Below are 17,361 nucleotides of genomic sequence, written 5' to 3' on the forward strand. Positions count from 1 at the left end.
GTAAAATGATAATGTCCTTCCTAACTCATGGCATGTGTTGTTACTTATAGATGATGTTAAGGTATGTTGCACATAATTATGTATAGCCTGCAACAAATTCAATGGGTTATAAATTAATAAAACTACACCTAATTTGTGTACAAGATATGCTTAGTCACAGCTTTCTCTAATACTACTACTCTTCTACTAAAACATTCTTTCTTTTTTTCTTTCTTTCTATGTCCAGGTGATTTTATTCTATCATCTAACAATATTTTAACAAAATGTTTAATATCTCATACTTTGCACAACTGGATCAAGTGAATTTGGCATCACTTCCTCATTTCATAAAACTGCCTTCCCAACACTTCCTTCTTATTTTTAACTTTTGCCATATAATTAATAAAACAGTAGAATCACATCTACCATGTCATGAGAACACTACCTTCCCAACACTACCTTTTTATTTTTAACTTTGCACAAGTATTTCCAGATTGCCTATAATTTCATTTTTTGTATGTTGTTGCTTGTTTTTCTCAATAGTCAAATTTGTCATGTCTTAGACATATGCTTATTGAAACAACCTACTTATAGAGCTCAATTTACTGCATATATTATGAATGAAAACATGTAATAGCCTAATTAATCTGAAAAGCATACATCTCAGTGCTTCATACAGATTTGTGCACAGAGCATACATTACACACAAAGGCAACTACATTACATGTGCCTGATATACAGCAAAATGTCAAAACTGCTGTTTGTCCAAGGTCTGATGCTACATTTGTTAACCTGGTCCTCTTCATTCAGGTCTTCAGCTGCTGCATCTGTCTTTTCTATTTTTACTCTGGAAACTTTGCTTACATGAGAACAAACTACTCCAGCTTTCCTTTATATGACCAACAAATGCAAAAATATCTCCAAACAATGATATTAACTTCCACTGTAAGTTCATGAAACATGAACATAGAATGAGCCATTTGTAAATTCATAAGAAAACTATCAACATCAACATATTAGTTAGCTTGCACTTTCTTATACTTATGTTGCATTACTACATAAATATATGTGCTATATGCAGCATACCAAATGACTTAACAACAGTCTAAATTTTCAATCAAAAGAGCTACTTCACTTTTTATCTTTATATTTTATTTAATAATATTTATAACCATTCATAAATCAGTTGCAGACATGTCACCAGGTTTATACTACTCAGTCATAAATTTGTGAAAATGTGAGCACTGTGGTATTAAGTTTCTTGAGTAAGCATGTTAAATGTGAATGTTCATGTACAGAGTGCCATTTTACGGCCTAGATATACTCATTCACCAATATCCTATTATGGGACCAAAGTAAATTGTTCTTAAATAATTACGATATACATTGCAGATTGCTTTAGATGTATTTGTATGGTGGGGCCAGTTCAATTTGCAAGACATATTTAAAAGTACATTATACAATTACTGAGTGTTCCAGATAAAACAGGAAAAAAAGCAAAGTAGATACTCAGTATTAGTTGTGGTATTAGATTTGTTAAGGAATGTTTGAATTAGCAACCTAGCATAATAAAATACACATGTTGATGGCAAGGATTAGCAGTGTAATAATTTGTATTCCAATTAACTGCCATAACTGTCAGCTAACTAATACTTGTCAGACTCACTTATTCTAACTCCATATTGGGTGTCATGGTGGAAGAAAAATCTTTTTGTTTTGTCCAAACACATTTTAAATAGCAATTATTAATCTAAGATCTTATTAGAAGCAGCTACTGTATAAATGTGCATGTAATTCATCTTAATAATGCATTCTGATTATTAAAACTGGTAATTAAACAATTATAAATAACAATATTATCTAGGAAATTGTTATTTTGGGGAATTGATTGTGCCACTTTGATGTTTAATTGAATTAAAGGTTTTCAGAGTTTATTTGCATTCTGCCCTGAGCAACGGTTTCTCAAATTTAAGAAATCACCAGTTGAAAAGGGAGTTCTGGCCCAGTGTCATGAAGTAAATCTGACTGCTGCCACCTGACTGGACTGAGGCAAAAAAGACCTGCAAATAAATAAAAAAGCTTGAAACACTCCATATCAGCAGGCTTCAAAAACTTTAGTAACAAAATTAGTTTAAACCACCTTTTCCTAACTATAAATTTCATCAACATTTATTATATATAACTATTTAACAGTATACCATGTGCATAAATCCCACATTGACTGCTGTAGTCAATCCCTGGTTAGATTTTGTCAGCATACTTTATATAATGATAGTTATAAAACATTATCAAATGAGTTTCTAAAGAAATAACAATAAGTGTTGTTGGGCACAATATACACTGACAGACAATGCTTAATATAAATTACTATGATAAAATCATGAATAATAAAAGTCAGCTCTTTATGAAAGTATGTATTCTTAATTAACTGCATAAATGATTATATGTAATATTTTAGATTAGTATTTGTTTAAAATATTTCATATAATGTGTTCAATCATTTAAAATTTTCTGAATAGAATTTTCTAAATTGAGCTTGTCTAGATGCATAAAGGTCTAGACACACAGTTATGACAAGTTGTAGAAGCAAAATAATTATACCTTATCATTTCTCTCACATAGGAATTTGAGTTTCTGCGCCTTTTTATGCATGAAGACTCCTTCCAGGTCTCCAGTGTCAGCTGATCTCAGCTCAATGGCCTTGTCTCCCCAGCCCATAACTTGGTTTGATTGAAGATAGGCTGTGGAAGTAACAAAACCAATTAGCAAATTACAAAACCATTCTGTTTGACTATATATACCCTACTAGTTCAAAGTACTTGTTTACTGAAGTAAAAATGACTAATTTACAGAATAATATGGGATGTTTTTGTCACATTCACCCCTCCGTGGTGTCACGGTTCCTATGGTAACTGTACCTGTTTACTTCCTGGTTTTGTTTCATCATGCTTCCTTGGTTTGGTTTGATTTGGTCGGTTCTACTGCCTGGTTAATAACTCCACCTGTTATTGCTATCACCTGTATCTTGTTTGTTCTCGTTAGTTTGTGTGTTCAGTTTGTCTTTGTGAAGTCTCATCAACTCGTTACTCTTCTGAGTTGTTGGTTATTGTGTCCATTTATTCTGGCTAATTGGATCTCCACATGTCTTTTGGATTACTCTCTTTGCCTATTCCCTCACTGTTTGGTTTACCTTGTTGATTTTGGATTACTTCTGTGGACTATGTGTGTTCTCTCATAAACTGCATTCATCATACTGTGTGTGACTCCATCTCTGCTCGTGCTCAGAATATTACAGAAGACTTCACATTCATTATTGAAGTTGCCAGTTACAGTATACCCAACAGCCGAATGCAGCAAAGAGATTTGAAGGACAAGGAAGTGTCCGACTTCCTCATGCTTCCAAATGGGACTAAGGAGGGTAAGCATATCTGCAGGTTTGGCAGCACATTCACTAGTAGACACCCTGTATTGGCTATATGAACGCAATACTACTGTGTAGGGTGAAAGCTGAATTTGTTGCATCACAGCTGACAAGGTGGCCCTGTTGGTAAGGGTCTGCAGTAGACTATGTGCACTCAGCATAAAAACGATCTCCTTTCCCTGATGTTAGAGACAGTTCAGGTTAAGCCTAAAGTAAAGAAACGTAGGAAGAAATCTAAGGCATCTCTCTGAGGTGACGGCATCCATGTATTTTTTTGGCGGGGGGGTTCTAGGAACCCTCAAGGCCCAGCAGGCCTGCTCCATGGAACATGTGTGGAGGACTAGAGGCATGATGGAGTCGCACAGGCTGTTTCCGGCGCGCTCAGGGATGCAAAGGTTGCGTCTGCAGTGTTGCAGGACATGTCAGCAGTAGCAGCCACACCTCTGGACCTGCTGCTGATAGACGCAGTGTCGCTAGACCTGTTGCCTGTCACATCTGTACCTCTGAACCCCGGTGTGAAAAGTGCCAGACATCCTCCGGACCTTCCTGACATGCCACCATGGAAGGAGACCACCCAGCCAGTTCCTGTTCCTGGATTGAAAGATGCCACCAAGCCTGTTCCTGTTCCCAGCGTGGAAGACATCACCCAGCCTGCTCCTGTTCCCAGCATACAGGATGCTGCCCAGCCTGCTCATAATCCTGTTCTCAGTGTCGTGGACACCGCCCAGTCCGTTTCAGTTCCTGTTCCTGGCATAGTGGAAGACACCCTGCCAGTTCCTGTCTGTGGAGGAAGTTGCTCTGCCAGTCCTAATGCCTTATGCCAGGCCAGTTCCAGTGGCTGCACCTCGAGGCTTTCCTGTGCCCCTAATCACTGCTTTGTGTGGGTCTATGTTCCGGTCCCAGTATCGTTTGTACAGTTAGTGATCCATTCGGTTTTACAGTGTTCTGTTTTGTCCATGTTTCCTGTGTCTGTACCTGTCTAGTCTTGGTTCTTGGTTTACTGTTAGTTTTGTGAATTGGGAGCCGAGCATTAAGGGGGGGATTCTGTCATGTTTGCCCCTCCCTGGGGTCACAGTTCCCACAGCAACTCTGTTTGTTTACTCCTCGGTTTCGTTTCCTCATGCTTCCTTGTTTTGGTTTCTGTCGGTTCTGTCCCTGGTTAGTATCTCCATCTGTTAATGCTATCACCTGTATCTTGTTTGTCATCGTTAACCTCTCTATATAAGCCCCGTGTGTTCAGTTTGCCTTTGTGAAGTCTCGTCAACTCTTGTTATGTTTCTGAGCTGTTGGTTATTGTGTCTGTTTATTGGATCTCTGCCTGTTTTACCTGGATTACCCCCTTTGCCTGTTCCCTCACTGTGTTACGTTAGCCGGCAATGCCAATATATTTATTTACTTCCTGGTTTTGTTGTCTTTGCGAAGTCTCGTTTACCCGTCTTACATTTCTGAGCCATTTATCATAGTGTTTGTTGCTTCTGGTTTATTGGATCTCTACCTGTTTCACTGGATAACACTCTTTGCCTGTTCCCTGTCTGTTTTGGTTTGCTTCAATGACTGCCCTTTGGATTTTCGCCCGTTTTATGTACTTTGGATTACCTCTGTGGAATTCCCGTGTTCTCTAATAAAACTGCATTCGACATACTGCAAGCGACTCTGTCTCTGCACGTGCTCAGACCATTACACACTGTTTGGTTTAACTTATTGACTTTTTTGGATTGATGACCTTGTCTTATGTATTTTGGATTGCGTCTGTGGACTATGAGGGTTCTCTAATAAACTGCATTCATCATACTGTATGAGACTCCGTCTCTGATCTTGCTTAGAGCATTAAAAGTTTACTTTCAGAAAAGGTGTGTAATACACAACACAAAACAATGTTCAAGAATAGAGGTGGCATGTTTTTAGAGACATTTAAGTGAAATCCCATTGCACTGGAGCACAACTTGAAATTGAACTTCAGAAGATTTATATTTTAATAAAAACATTTGAACACATTTCACTTAAAACATGTCTCATGTCAAACAAAAACAGAGTTAGACATGAACTGATTATAGACAAGTTTATACAGTTATAGCATATTAGACAGAGAGATTAAAGAAGATTGGAGATCATCAAGACTGAAAATCTATAGTCAGTTAGCATTTAATAAAGTTAGAAACTATCCAACATAGACTGGTTTGTGCTAAGCACCTCATGATCAATATGGCCATTTCCACATTTTGTATGGAAAGCATCACCTGCCTAACACTTTTACACTAGTATTTTCCCTATTTTAGTCCAGTTATTATATTTAATTTAAAATATGAGTTGGTGGGGAATGGGTGGAGAATATAACTAAGGCTGTTCATCCAAGCTTACTCTATTATTCCAAAACTAGTTTTATGCATCTCATTTAATATAATAATCCAATATCTGACAATACTGACATTTTACAGTCTTTGCAAATAACGTTTCCAAAGAAGAACACAGGGTTGCTTCTTTCAATGATGTTTACTATAGCAAAGATCAATTGCATCTTATTCTTTTTATAAAAAATTGGTTTGGTAAGGTTGAGTTGTCTCACCTCCTACTTACAACAGGAACCAGGACCCCTGTGGCTCAAGATGCCTAGCAACAACAACCATAAAATGGCACTATCTCAGGTCTCATCAACCCTCCCTGAACATATGACTTTCTGCTCCCTTTTACCATGACACCCTAGGTATTCTAAATCCATAGACTATAATGCAGGAACCTTCTAACAGTCTGTTATATTGCTTGAACTATGACTCTGAATTCTATCAAACATTAAAATATGTATTTTGCCAAAGGTATAAGCATTACAAAATAATAACAGTTTAAGTGGTGTTCACTATGACATCAAATGGTGTAATAAAGTCAAGTAATGTCTGGTTATCTTAGTGTAATCTTCAAACTGTGGTGTTTCCTTCTCTTCTTCTGTTGTTTTGGTAATTTGTCTAGTGTTTTGTTTCTTATTCTCTTCATTACTTATTCAGTATTATTTTTCATTATTCATCATAATAATCTTCAAAATAAAATATTCATTATCTTGTTTACCAAAATATTCTTCATGCTGCTTACCTCATGCAAACAAAATTGTTAACTGCTTGTAATTGTTTTACTTGAAATCTTACATGAACCAATTAGACAAAATATATTAAAAGGTAGTAGTTTTTCAAGTAGGAAAGGAAGTAACTGTTTAATCACTTCACATATTCTAAGTGTTTATGATCTTTCATGGTTTGTAAACTATAAATACCATGAGATATGAAATTGTTCAATAAATGTATGATTATTTTATTTTGTTTTAACTTTTTTTTTGGTGAACCTCCTTAGAATGCCCTAAAGGAATTTTCCTCCCTGTTGTTAAAACAAAGGATATTATATGCATGAGCCCTCAACAGATGAAACCTCTCCCTTGGTGTATACCTGATAAAAAGGTGTGTTGATAGTTTTAAGTAAGAGAAGTTTTGTGTCCAGGCTTGCAAGAACAGACAAAGCAAGAAGAAAGAAGTTTTACTTTTTCCAAGAAAGCAAGCAAATAGCCTTTTGCTAAACAAATTAAATCAGATTCTAGCATCATTTTTTATTCTTGTTCAATCTGTAATCTTTTAGTGCGTGTTCATGAGAATTCGCAAATCACAACATTTTTGATCAAGCAAAAGCATTTTGTTTTTGCTGATAGAGAAGGAAGTTTTGTCATGTCATGTTGATTAGTTGGTCCCAGAATGTTCAGCAAAGACAAGAAGGGCCTACAGAACTGACCAGTACCAAGACTCCTGCTATGTTACCTTCTGAAAAGTCCTACAAGCAAATGCACCTAGCTCTCAGTATGAGCCAACTTTGACAATCAAATGCAATTGGCAGGAACAGCTGGTTGAAACCAATCGAAGCCTCTCTCATACATCACCAGTTGGTACCAGTTAGGCTCCTGCAATTTCTATGCATCAGCACTGGATTAGGGAACTCCTTTCTCCCATTTCCTAAGTAGCCTGTTCAGCCCTAGTTAGTTCTCCTCACACATTGCTTTAATAATATTTATTTTATTTCCCCTTTTCTACCCTTGTCTATTTGCTTTAACCACGCTTGATTCACCACAAATCTTGTAAAGTTAATTTTGTTTGTTTAAGCTTGTTTTGTTTCATGATTTTAGTGAATTTGATACATACCTCTAGTCATTATTAACATATCCCTCATTTTTTATGCTTTCTTCCTTTATCTCTGGTTACATTTTTCCTTTATATCTGGTTATTTCTGGTTCAATAAACTTACCCTTGGCTGCAACATGTGTGTTGAGAGTGGTATTCCTGATTTCAGGTATACAAGAAATAATTACGTTCTCAAACTTTTATGAGTTAAGACTAAATTAACACATTGAAATAATAATTAACATTAATTAATTTTCCCTGCTAATCATGGTGCTGTCCCAATTAATTGTATTAATTTCAACTGCCAATTTATTAACGTGTTCATAACACTACATAACTGATATACCTGTTTTGTTTTTTTTGGCTTGCAATGCAATCTATATGTGTTCACATTTAACTGTGTAGACTTCAGTTAATAAAACATGCAAGCTGTCTACCTTCTTACTATGCAGCTGTACTCATTAACATGTGAGAGCTAACATGAGATTAAAACTCAGAGAAATTAAATAATCTTCCTATCATATCAGTGATGACTGCATTTCTGGATTTCCGGTATAAAAATCAAACACAAAAACAAAAACCCTTTGTACCCCTTTGTTTCCATGTTGCAGTTATTGGTAACTGATGATATTTTCATATTTTAACTCACCAACAGAGGCAGGCATCTCTCCCCACTGTAACACTGTCTCCTTGGTGATGCGGCCGTAGGTGTCGATGTAGATGCCTTCGTCCTCATAGCACACTAACAATTCCATCCCACTGCTGCTGGGCAGAATGATTATGGCATGAGGACGGATTGAGCCTTGAATCTGGAAGACGTGTGTACACATGTACACACACCCACACGCACATCCATGCATTCACACACACACACACACACACATACACACACAGATCAATAATAAACCTAATGTCATGTGGGTGTTTAGAGGTATTCCTGACCTTATCTCCATCTTATATACACATCTGTGAGTTGAACTGTTTTAGGTTCTAAATTTCAAAAGCCATGACACTTAGAGTAGACACTGTAACCTTCTCTGGTCGGCCTTCATCCGAGGCCTAAGAACATACTTTTTATGCAATTGGAATACTTTCAGATTTTTATGCAATTGGAATATGTGTATAGTTTATATTTTCCTTCTGTCCTTCTAATAATTATGCTAATGTGGATGGTGGAAAGAGGTGTAAACAATCTTCAATCTTCATTGCTCTTCTAGAAAATTACACAAATAATTCCAAAAATAAATAACTCTGCATTTATGACAAAATTATGCAAATGCTTTTTGTTACAGATTATCTCATTTAAAATATTTAAATACTCTGATCGAAACTCTTGCCTCTGAAAGACATACTGAAATAATGGTGATCAAATTGAATCATTGTAGTCCCCTTGAAAAATTCCCCTGAATACCCCTGAAAAAACAATATATTAAAACAAAACAAAACTAAAGCATAATTATTAGTGCCCTTGTTAAGATAATCGAGGTAAATGATATAATTAAAAAGTTATCAAACAATAAACATTTGCTGCCGCAGTTAAGACATCCAGAAATTCTTCAGAGCAAAAATATTAACAGTTTTTAAATGATTAAACTGAAACTTTATTCAAATCTTACATGATGATCCATCACTCCCTACGTCACTGGGGTATCAACAGAAGGCAGCACACACTTAGCACACAAAACGCCTTTACCCATTTATCAACATGGGAAAGGTCAGAGAACATACAAATGAAACAAAACTTTGCTGACCATCACAATCAGACAGGAATAACTTATTTTAGTATTACTCAAGTGACACATTAAAATAGCGGGAGATGCAGTTTGCCTGCCTTGAAATAATTGAAGAATCACAGTTGGAGTTGGTTGCAACTTATGGTCACTTCCATGCCTAGAATTTGTTTGGAAGACTTGCTAGAAAAAAGCATTATCATTGTTCATTCTTACCAAACCTGAAATATAACTGCCCAGCATAACACATTTAACTTGGTGAAGTATGCTATTGGCAGTGTGACGGTTATGTTAGCCCTAATTTATGTCAGTAATTGTATAAAGGCAGTACAACACAGTGCCAAACTGATTAATGTGCTTCTGTGCATCTTTGAATAGATCCAATAAGGGAATTAGAAATTTGATTATAAACTGGTCCACCTCCTCCAACTTCAGAAGCACTTTGCTTGCACAACTTCTGCCCAAAATATCCTATTTCTCAAGGAACTTTTTCTACTACACTGTAATTTTTCTACACTGCAGTTACAGTAAATTTCACTAATCTCCTGCTTGGTCTTCAATACTCTGTAAACATATTTTTTTGACTGACAGCAGACATACAATAAATTGATTTATAGTTTGACAGCTGATTTGTACAAAACCATTTGTACAGAACTTAATTATCTTAGAATTTTCAGATGTAATTTATTTGCTATAAACTGTGGAATGTTGACTGTGAAGTTCACCTTGATCTCATTTCAGGAGGGCTGCTCCAGCAGTGCTTCATGTAGCTCTATTTCTCACAACCTTGATGTGACAAGTGCAGTGTGGGTGTACTTCACAGGACGTTATAAGCATTTATTTATCTCCAACATGTCAATCTTTCATCAAGTTAAGGGATTGAGATGAGGACCTTGAATCCTTTCTACCCAGACTGATCCAGACTTATAAATACTTTTTAGGAGAAACATGAAGTAAAGTTCATGCAGATTTTACCAGAATGAATCTGAATAATGTGATGATGCAGAGCATGCTTTATAAACTAGTATACGTTGCTTTGTTAAATAACATTGCATCTATGAAAAGTACTGAACATTTACATTAAGAAACGTTAAGTTATAACTACAATAAGAAACATAAGTTATAAGTTATAACAATGCTCACGATAAATCACAAATGCAAATGTTTTGCGGCAGTGGAAACGTTTAATACACACCCAGAACCAAGTGAACATGAATATTCTCTCACTCCTTCTCTCTCTCATACAAGCACAAACTCACCCACACACACATACACACCCCCATACACACACACACACACACACACACACACCCCGACACACGAGCTGCCACTGTACTTGCCTGGCTGAGAGACTGTCTCACGCAAACCGACTGGTCGTCCTGCTGAGCCACTACAATCCTCAGCATCAGCACTGGCACCCATAGAGGCAGGGCTATCTTAATTCTCTGCCGTGGGATTCTCATGAGCATCCCTGGCACGAACAGAGTGGCGGAAAGAGCAGCCGTGGGCTGGTGTGTGCCTCCGCGAGCGTCCGGGTCGGAGGCAGAGGGAGCGCGCCGAGGGCTCAGAGCAGGTGAAGAGTGAACGAGGCAAGAGGGCTGCGGAGAAAGGTGCAGACGTAGACGTGCGAAGTAGCGAAGAGTGATGGCATGGAGCAAGGGTGGCAAAAAGCACAGTGGAAAGAGCATGGATGTGTGCATCTGTACATGTGAGCAGGCGGAGAAAGACAGAGCGCTGGAAAGAAAACAGAAAGCAACTGCAGTAGAGGGAGTGCATGAAGGTGTGCGCGGCTGTATATGAGAGTGAGCAAGCAAGGAGAGAGTGAATGAGGGAGAGAGAAGCGACGGAACAGCAAGGAGCAGAGGTAGAGAGCCTATATAACACAATCCATCATAGCCTCCACTCACCGCTTCTTTCTCACACACTGCTAAAGCTGATAGTAGTCTCTAAATATATCTACTTTGTGCTATTAGAAAAAAAAAGAAAAGGACAGACTAATGGGTCATTACAACAGGCACACACTTTGGGAACACAGCTAAGACTGGGGCGCGGTATTTTTAGGCAAGCCATTGGCTAGGGGAAACCAGAACACCCACACATGCACGCACACTCATGCACCCACGCAGATGCGCTCACTGAAGGATTTTGAGACTCAGGGAATGCAATCTATGTGGGGCACCTCATCTGAGCATAGGCCTGCACTGGGGGTGGGTAACAGAGTCATCATCTGAGAGTTCTCTCTCTCCTGCTTTTCACTCTCTCTCTCTCTCTCTCTCTCTCTCTCTCTCTCTCTCTCTCTCTGAATTTCTCTGTCATTCTCTCATTGTTTCTCTCTCCACCTCTTCCTCTCTTATTGCCTCCAACTTGCTCTCTCTGGCTTTCACCCTTTCATTTCTTCTCCCGTTCTCTCTCTGGCTCTCTCTCTCTGTCTTCCTCCATCTCTCTGTCTCTGCTTCTTTCTGTCTTACAAAACCAACTTGCTCTCTCTCTCGCTCCGTCTTGCTGTGTGTCAAGGAGCCACTTAGGAAGCTGATACACAGCAGTGATGCGTAGGTGTGTTATCTTAGTGCAGTACTGCATCACTGTAATGGGGGGAGGGGGTACCTTGAGGTAAAATCTTACTTGCTGTATTACAATACCTACACAGCTAAAGAATGACCAGTGTCTGAATTTGTACAAGTTTGTTCATAGATTTCACGCTGAAAGGACTAGACTTTTCTAGACCATTTTTTTAGAAATGCTATTCAGAAGGTTTCCCAGTAGAATTAAGCTAACATGGGTCTGTTAGGAATGACAGCAATATTTGTGACATGCCAGATCTTCCAAATGTATGTGGGAGTAAGCTTTCTATTGGCTTCCAAGTAGAGCACTGAAGTAATATGACTTCCAAAGCCTATGTTGAGCCTGTGTTTAAAAGTAACACATTTGAGTGAATCATAGTGTAATGGCAATTGGTGGGAAACAGTTCCTTCCCACATGAGCACTGAACTAAACGGTTAGAGCTCCGCAGTGTGGGCGAAGCTGAGCTGACAAGCACCCTACAGCTGCACTACCCACATGCACATGCACACACACACACACACACACACACACACACACACACGCCACCCTAATATCTATAAAATTGACCATACCAGCAAAAGATCCTGATTTTACAACACTTAAGAAGATACACGGTCATCATAAGTACACACCCACACATGTTTTCCGAGGAGCATGTATGTATGTGGGTGTGTCAATGTCCTGCAAACTAACTTTATTAGATTTAAGCTTAAGCATGCTTCTTGTGCATTTCGGTGAGAAAAGTAACTCACATGAGTGGGGAGGTACAAATCGTAGGTTGTTCCAGAGTCTACATCAATGGCATGAAAGCCATTTACAGATCCATAGATGACTTTCAACCTCTGTCCTTCTTCCACAGTGAGATCAACGGAGAGTGGCTTCTGAGGCAAGGAAGTGAACGACTGCGCAAAGATCATAGAGCATTAACACATTGCCAGAATACATTTTTTCAGCTAAAGTGACTATTAATTTCTGCAATATTTGTTAGGAACCCACTGTTTAAAGATTCCACAGACTTTCTGTGAAAGACTAATTTAGATACTAATCTTAACCTTAATTTAGACTTCCTTTTAGGGGGTTGAAGGTGCTGATATCACTACCATTGTGCTGCACTCATGCTCCTAAACAGGACAGGTAAGTGCAATTCAGGGACTAGGAAAGCATCTAAACCAAGGCCTGGAACTTTACATGCTATGCTTCCCCATAGTTAGAAAGGAAACCTTATAAACCATTTGGGTTTAGTTTTAAAACACAAAGGTTTGTTGTTCAGCCTTTGTTTTTAAACTCATCTTTTCAGAGTAAGAAGATAATTTGTATTATTGTGCTGTGCACAGAGATAAAATAAACAGTAAATGGATATATATATATATATATATATATATATATATATATATATATATATATATGTGTGTGTGTGTGTGTGCGCACGCGTGTGTGTGTGTTAAAACTAGAACAAGTCTCTCAGGATCATGTTAAACTAGGGCACTGTCTTCAAGGTGACCTCCTTACTGACACAAACCTTCTTGGTCTACCATCGTGATATCTGAAATTTTTTTCAACCAAGGTAAACAAGAATATATTATATAGCAACAGCAGTGAGGATATGACATGTACCCAGCAAGGGGTTGAGCATTGAGATTATTCTGAAACGATTTATAAAATATTGTTAGAGATTTTTATAATTTGTTCAAACATAATTGTATCCCATGCAAGCACACAATGACTGGCAAAATTACTGAGCAGTCATGTCACAACTGTTTATTTTTATGTACTTTTGCAGTGAGGATTAAGAACACAATTCTAAGAATATGTAAACCCCTTTCATTTTGGGGCATACCTAGGCCTGTTTTACAGTTTTATAATGACGTTCAGTCCCTCACTTCATTTAAGGAGCAGTAACATATTTGTAGCAGCCTGCAGTTAATGTATGCTCACAACAACTACAGCCATGTGCAACCCCAAATTCCAATGTTCTATTGTCGAGACACACTGCAATAAACTCTTTTCTACACCATTTTGTCTTCCTCAACACTTTAGTTAAAGGTTGTGGTTCTATAACTCATCAGACTCCTTGTTTTGGGGTACTGTTACCTGCACCAACAATTCTAGTTTTGCTAGGGCTCATACAGCACAGCATCCTGTACCTGTATGTGCCTAATGGGATTTTCTCTATTACTCTATTACTATTTACACTGCAATGCAGACAATGGGTCTCTATGTACAGACTAAATTAACTACTGTTTGATAAGCTCATTTAAGGTCATAAGTCATTATCTTTAGTTACCATAATCACCATTTTATGTGGCTTTCAAGATCATCAATACTGAAATCATGAGCCCTAATGACATTCCTGCAATGTCCATGATTTATTAATTTAAGACTTCCAATTTCCACTTCTAATTGAAAATGACTTACATTTCTTATTTATTTGATCTTGCAAAGCTTGCTCCTTCTAGACACAATTAGAGATCTTCAGGATCTTTAAATTTAATTTGCCTGTATGGTGGGAAAACTGGCATAATGAAAATGGAGTTCCTCATAAATAAGGCAGTATAAAGATTAGTCATTATCAGTATGAGAGATTAGAGTTATGTGTTATGAGTTATGAGAGATTAAAATTATGTGTCACTGCAATAAGGAAAACAATGACTGTCAACATTTAAACCCACTGCAATGTCTAAATTCAACAAAATCGTTGAACTTGAGTACAACTTGATGGGAACATTCCTGAATGGCTGCTTTCCTTTTTGCAATGTCTTTTAGGAATCTATATTTCATATGGGGTGTTGCACTAGTGCTACATGCATTTTTATCCAGCTAACACGATGGCCACACTGTAAAAATCATATATGCTTCTAAGGGTTATCAACCTATTTTTTAGGGAAACTTTGTTTGAAAGTTATTGGGAGGTAGCTCACTTCTTAAAGTAAAAAGGTTCAGTCTATGGAACTTTTGTAATGTCTGAGTGGTGCCTAAACTGGTGTCACTTTGGGGTAAACTGAGAATGTGTGTGAGAACATTTTTAGTTTTGAACTGAAATTTCACTAGGTATTATTTCACTCCGCTGAACATTTTATTTTTAGCAGGCAAATGGTGAAAACCAAACTTCAGTGACCTTACCACTGCTTACAGCTAAACAGACCAGGTCATATCCTTAATTTGTTGAATTTTAACTGCTTTCCATTATTACAGATTAAACTATGAGAATTCAGATTACTTTTTTTTCCCTTGAGAGACAATTTTTCCTATCTCCCTTTTAAATTAGTGGGTGATTTCACCATCGCAAACTAAATGTAGTCAGCGTGTGCATGCTTGACATAATCTACATCACTTATGCATACTTAAAATGGAATACCTAGTGCTATTTTTCAAAAGCATATCACTGCACTTATACACATATTAAGATGTTCCTTACATGTGCTAAAATATTAGGGATTCCATAAAGGCCTAGTTAACCTTCTGTTCATCAGACTTGTCAAAACAACAGATAAACCAACTGGCTGACCAACACATTGCAGGCTTTTCCTTTAGGTTGTCAAATAGGCACCCTCCTATGTTTTGTTTGTTTGTTTGTTTGTTGTTGAATTAAGCCTATGACACCTCCAGAAGGCTTAACAGTGAGATCTGGCTAAAAGACACATCCCCTCCAGTACTACTATGTAATGGTCTTATTCCACATCTGATAGAATAATGGCCTCCCTAGTGACTAAGGCCATATCAAACCCACTGGCAACATTAATGCATGCTCAGTATCACCATTTCTGCAACCAGATACTTATAGCCTACCTGGTGACGAAAGCCGTATCAAGCCCCACTGGCACCGTTAATGCATGCTCAGTGTCACCAATTCCACCACTCCCCCAGTCACTTGACACAACATTAACTAATCTGTGACGTCCTGAACCACAACCACTGAGTTGCTTTTTCAGCTACTTTTAATAAACTCTTAATGCTACTATTAGCAGTTGCCCTCTAAAACCAAACTCATCAAGTAGTGAAATGGTTGCCTTGGCTACAAATGCTCTAGGCTCTATCTCTACTGGCCTAATATATGTCTACCAACTGTGTTCCCTCACCTCTGCCACCAAGTTTGTACATTTCAGCTTCTTTCTTTCAAAGGCTTCCTCAATTACATCCTCAAATTGAATTATTTGCTCAATAAAATAAACTATACACTCACCCTCAGAATACACCACCATGGGGCCTCAGAATAGTTCAATACACTGCGGAATCTGAAGTTGCCTCCCTACATACGCTACCAATTTCCAGTCTCTTGCTTTATCTCATCTACTGCTACTGCTAATTTTTGTCTGACCACTGGCGCTCTGCCCTTCCTTCACAAACACTTTTGCCTGGAAGAAAACTAATCTCTATGTGCTTATGATCCAATAACCATTCCAACGATTTAAGTACCTGATTATACCTCCACATATAATGTCCCTGCGGCAGACTACCTTTGCAACCTGATAAAATGTGCTTCAAAGTACCAACTTCAGTACATAGTTTACAATTTACAGTCATATCTTCACCTACCCACTGACTAAGGTTTGGGGAGCAGGATGTGCATCATAGTTAGCTCCATTGATACATTTGATGCGACTTGGACCCATAGTCCAATAGCGCTTTCGCTTTTTCCCACTTCCAACCACTGATCCTGTGTCCTGGAGTGACCGCTGCTGCATTCCTGCCTTCCTCTTCATGCTCTTGAATAAAGTTAGTAATCATCTATATCCTCTGTGGTGGTGCAACTGTGTTGAATGCCTTCCATGAATCACCTGACCCAAACTCCGCTCTCCCATTGTGTACCCACCCTACGGCATCTCAGTGTTTCAGAATTCTCTGAGCTCTTTGGACTGCCTCTTGTGGATTCCACTTCCTTCCTGCTTTTACAGCTGAAGCTGTAGCTTTTACTGCCACATCTCTAGAACTCAGCCAAGTCATCGCAAGACTTACCTTAGCAAATTTTAATTCCTCTAATACTCTTGTTAACAGCAGCTCTAGCATTCCTTTGTCATACCAAGCCACATGACATAGAGCCACACATAACCACTGCCTTATGGCCTTATTCATAAACTAATCTAATTTCTCCACTTTTGTAATAGCAAGTTCATAGACTGTATGTGGTCACCTCATATCAGTCAAACAGCAGAGAAGGAAAAAAAGAAAGGTTTGTACTTTTGCCTCATATTAAACCTCTCTCTTCCAAAACTGCTTGAGTACACATTAAAATTTAAAATTTCTTTTGCTTAAATTACATAAATTTCTATATCTATAGATGAAAATTTATTAGTGCATGCTTATTAGTATTCTTACCAACCAAATTGTGACACTTACTTTGAAAGCCATGAACTTGTGATATGGCTTTGGAGCCCATGCATATACTTCTACAGCATTCTTCAAGGCAATAACCAGGAATTTGATCTTTTCATAGCGAACTGAAATCACAGACATGGTGTCAATGTTAATTACAATCATCATTTTATGCAAAAAAGGATAAATATATTATACATTCCATTGTTTA

General features: G+C 37.9%; 1 protein-coding gene across 2 annotated transcripts in view; it reads right to left on the reverse strand.

Annotated features, from left to right (window-relative positions):
• Window positions 1-425: 425 nt before the first annotated feature.
• si:zfos-2326c3.2 (mitogen-activated protein kinase kinase kinase kinase 4) overlaps window positions 426-17,361 on the reverse strand; it is a 47,172-nt gene continuing 30,236 nt past the window's right edge. Inside the window, exons 28-33 of one of the 2 annotated variants that reach the window (XM_035532009.1) lie at window positions 17,175-17,275; window positions 12,593-12,742; window positions 10,619-10,876; window positions 8,198-8,357; window positions 2,581-2,720; window positions 426-2,039 (exon numbers count right to left, since the gene is read on the reverse strand). In XM_035532009.1, the coding sequence (XP_035387902.1) occupies window positions 1,956-2,039; window positions 2,581-2,720; window positions 8,198-8,357; window positions 10,619-10,876; window positions 12,593-12,742; window positions 17,175-17,275 (893 nt within the window). In that variant the 3' untranslated portion in view covers window positions 426-1,955. The remainder of the gene's footprint in view (window positions 2,040-2,580; window positions 2,721-8,197; window positions 8,358-10,618; window positions 10,877-12,592; window positions 12,743-17,174; window positions 17,276-17,361) is intronic. The other variant, XM_035532010.1, reaches the window with a different exon arrangement.

The sequence above is a fragment of the Electrophorus electricus genome, chromosome 12 (genome assembly GCF_013358815.1).
Source record: "Electrophorus electricus isolate fEleEle1 chromosome 12, fEleEle1.pri, whole genome shotgun sequence".
NCBI lineage: Eukaryota > Metazoa > Chordata > Actinopteri > Gymnotiformes > Gymnotidae > Electrophorus > Electrophorus electricus.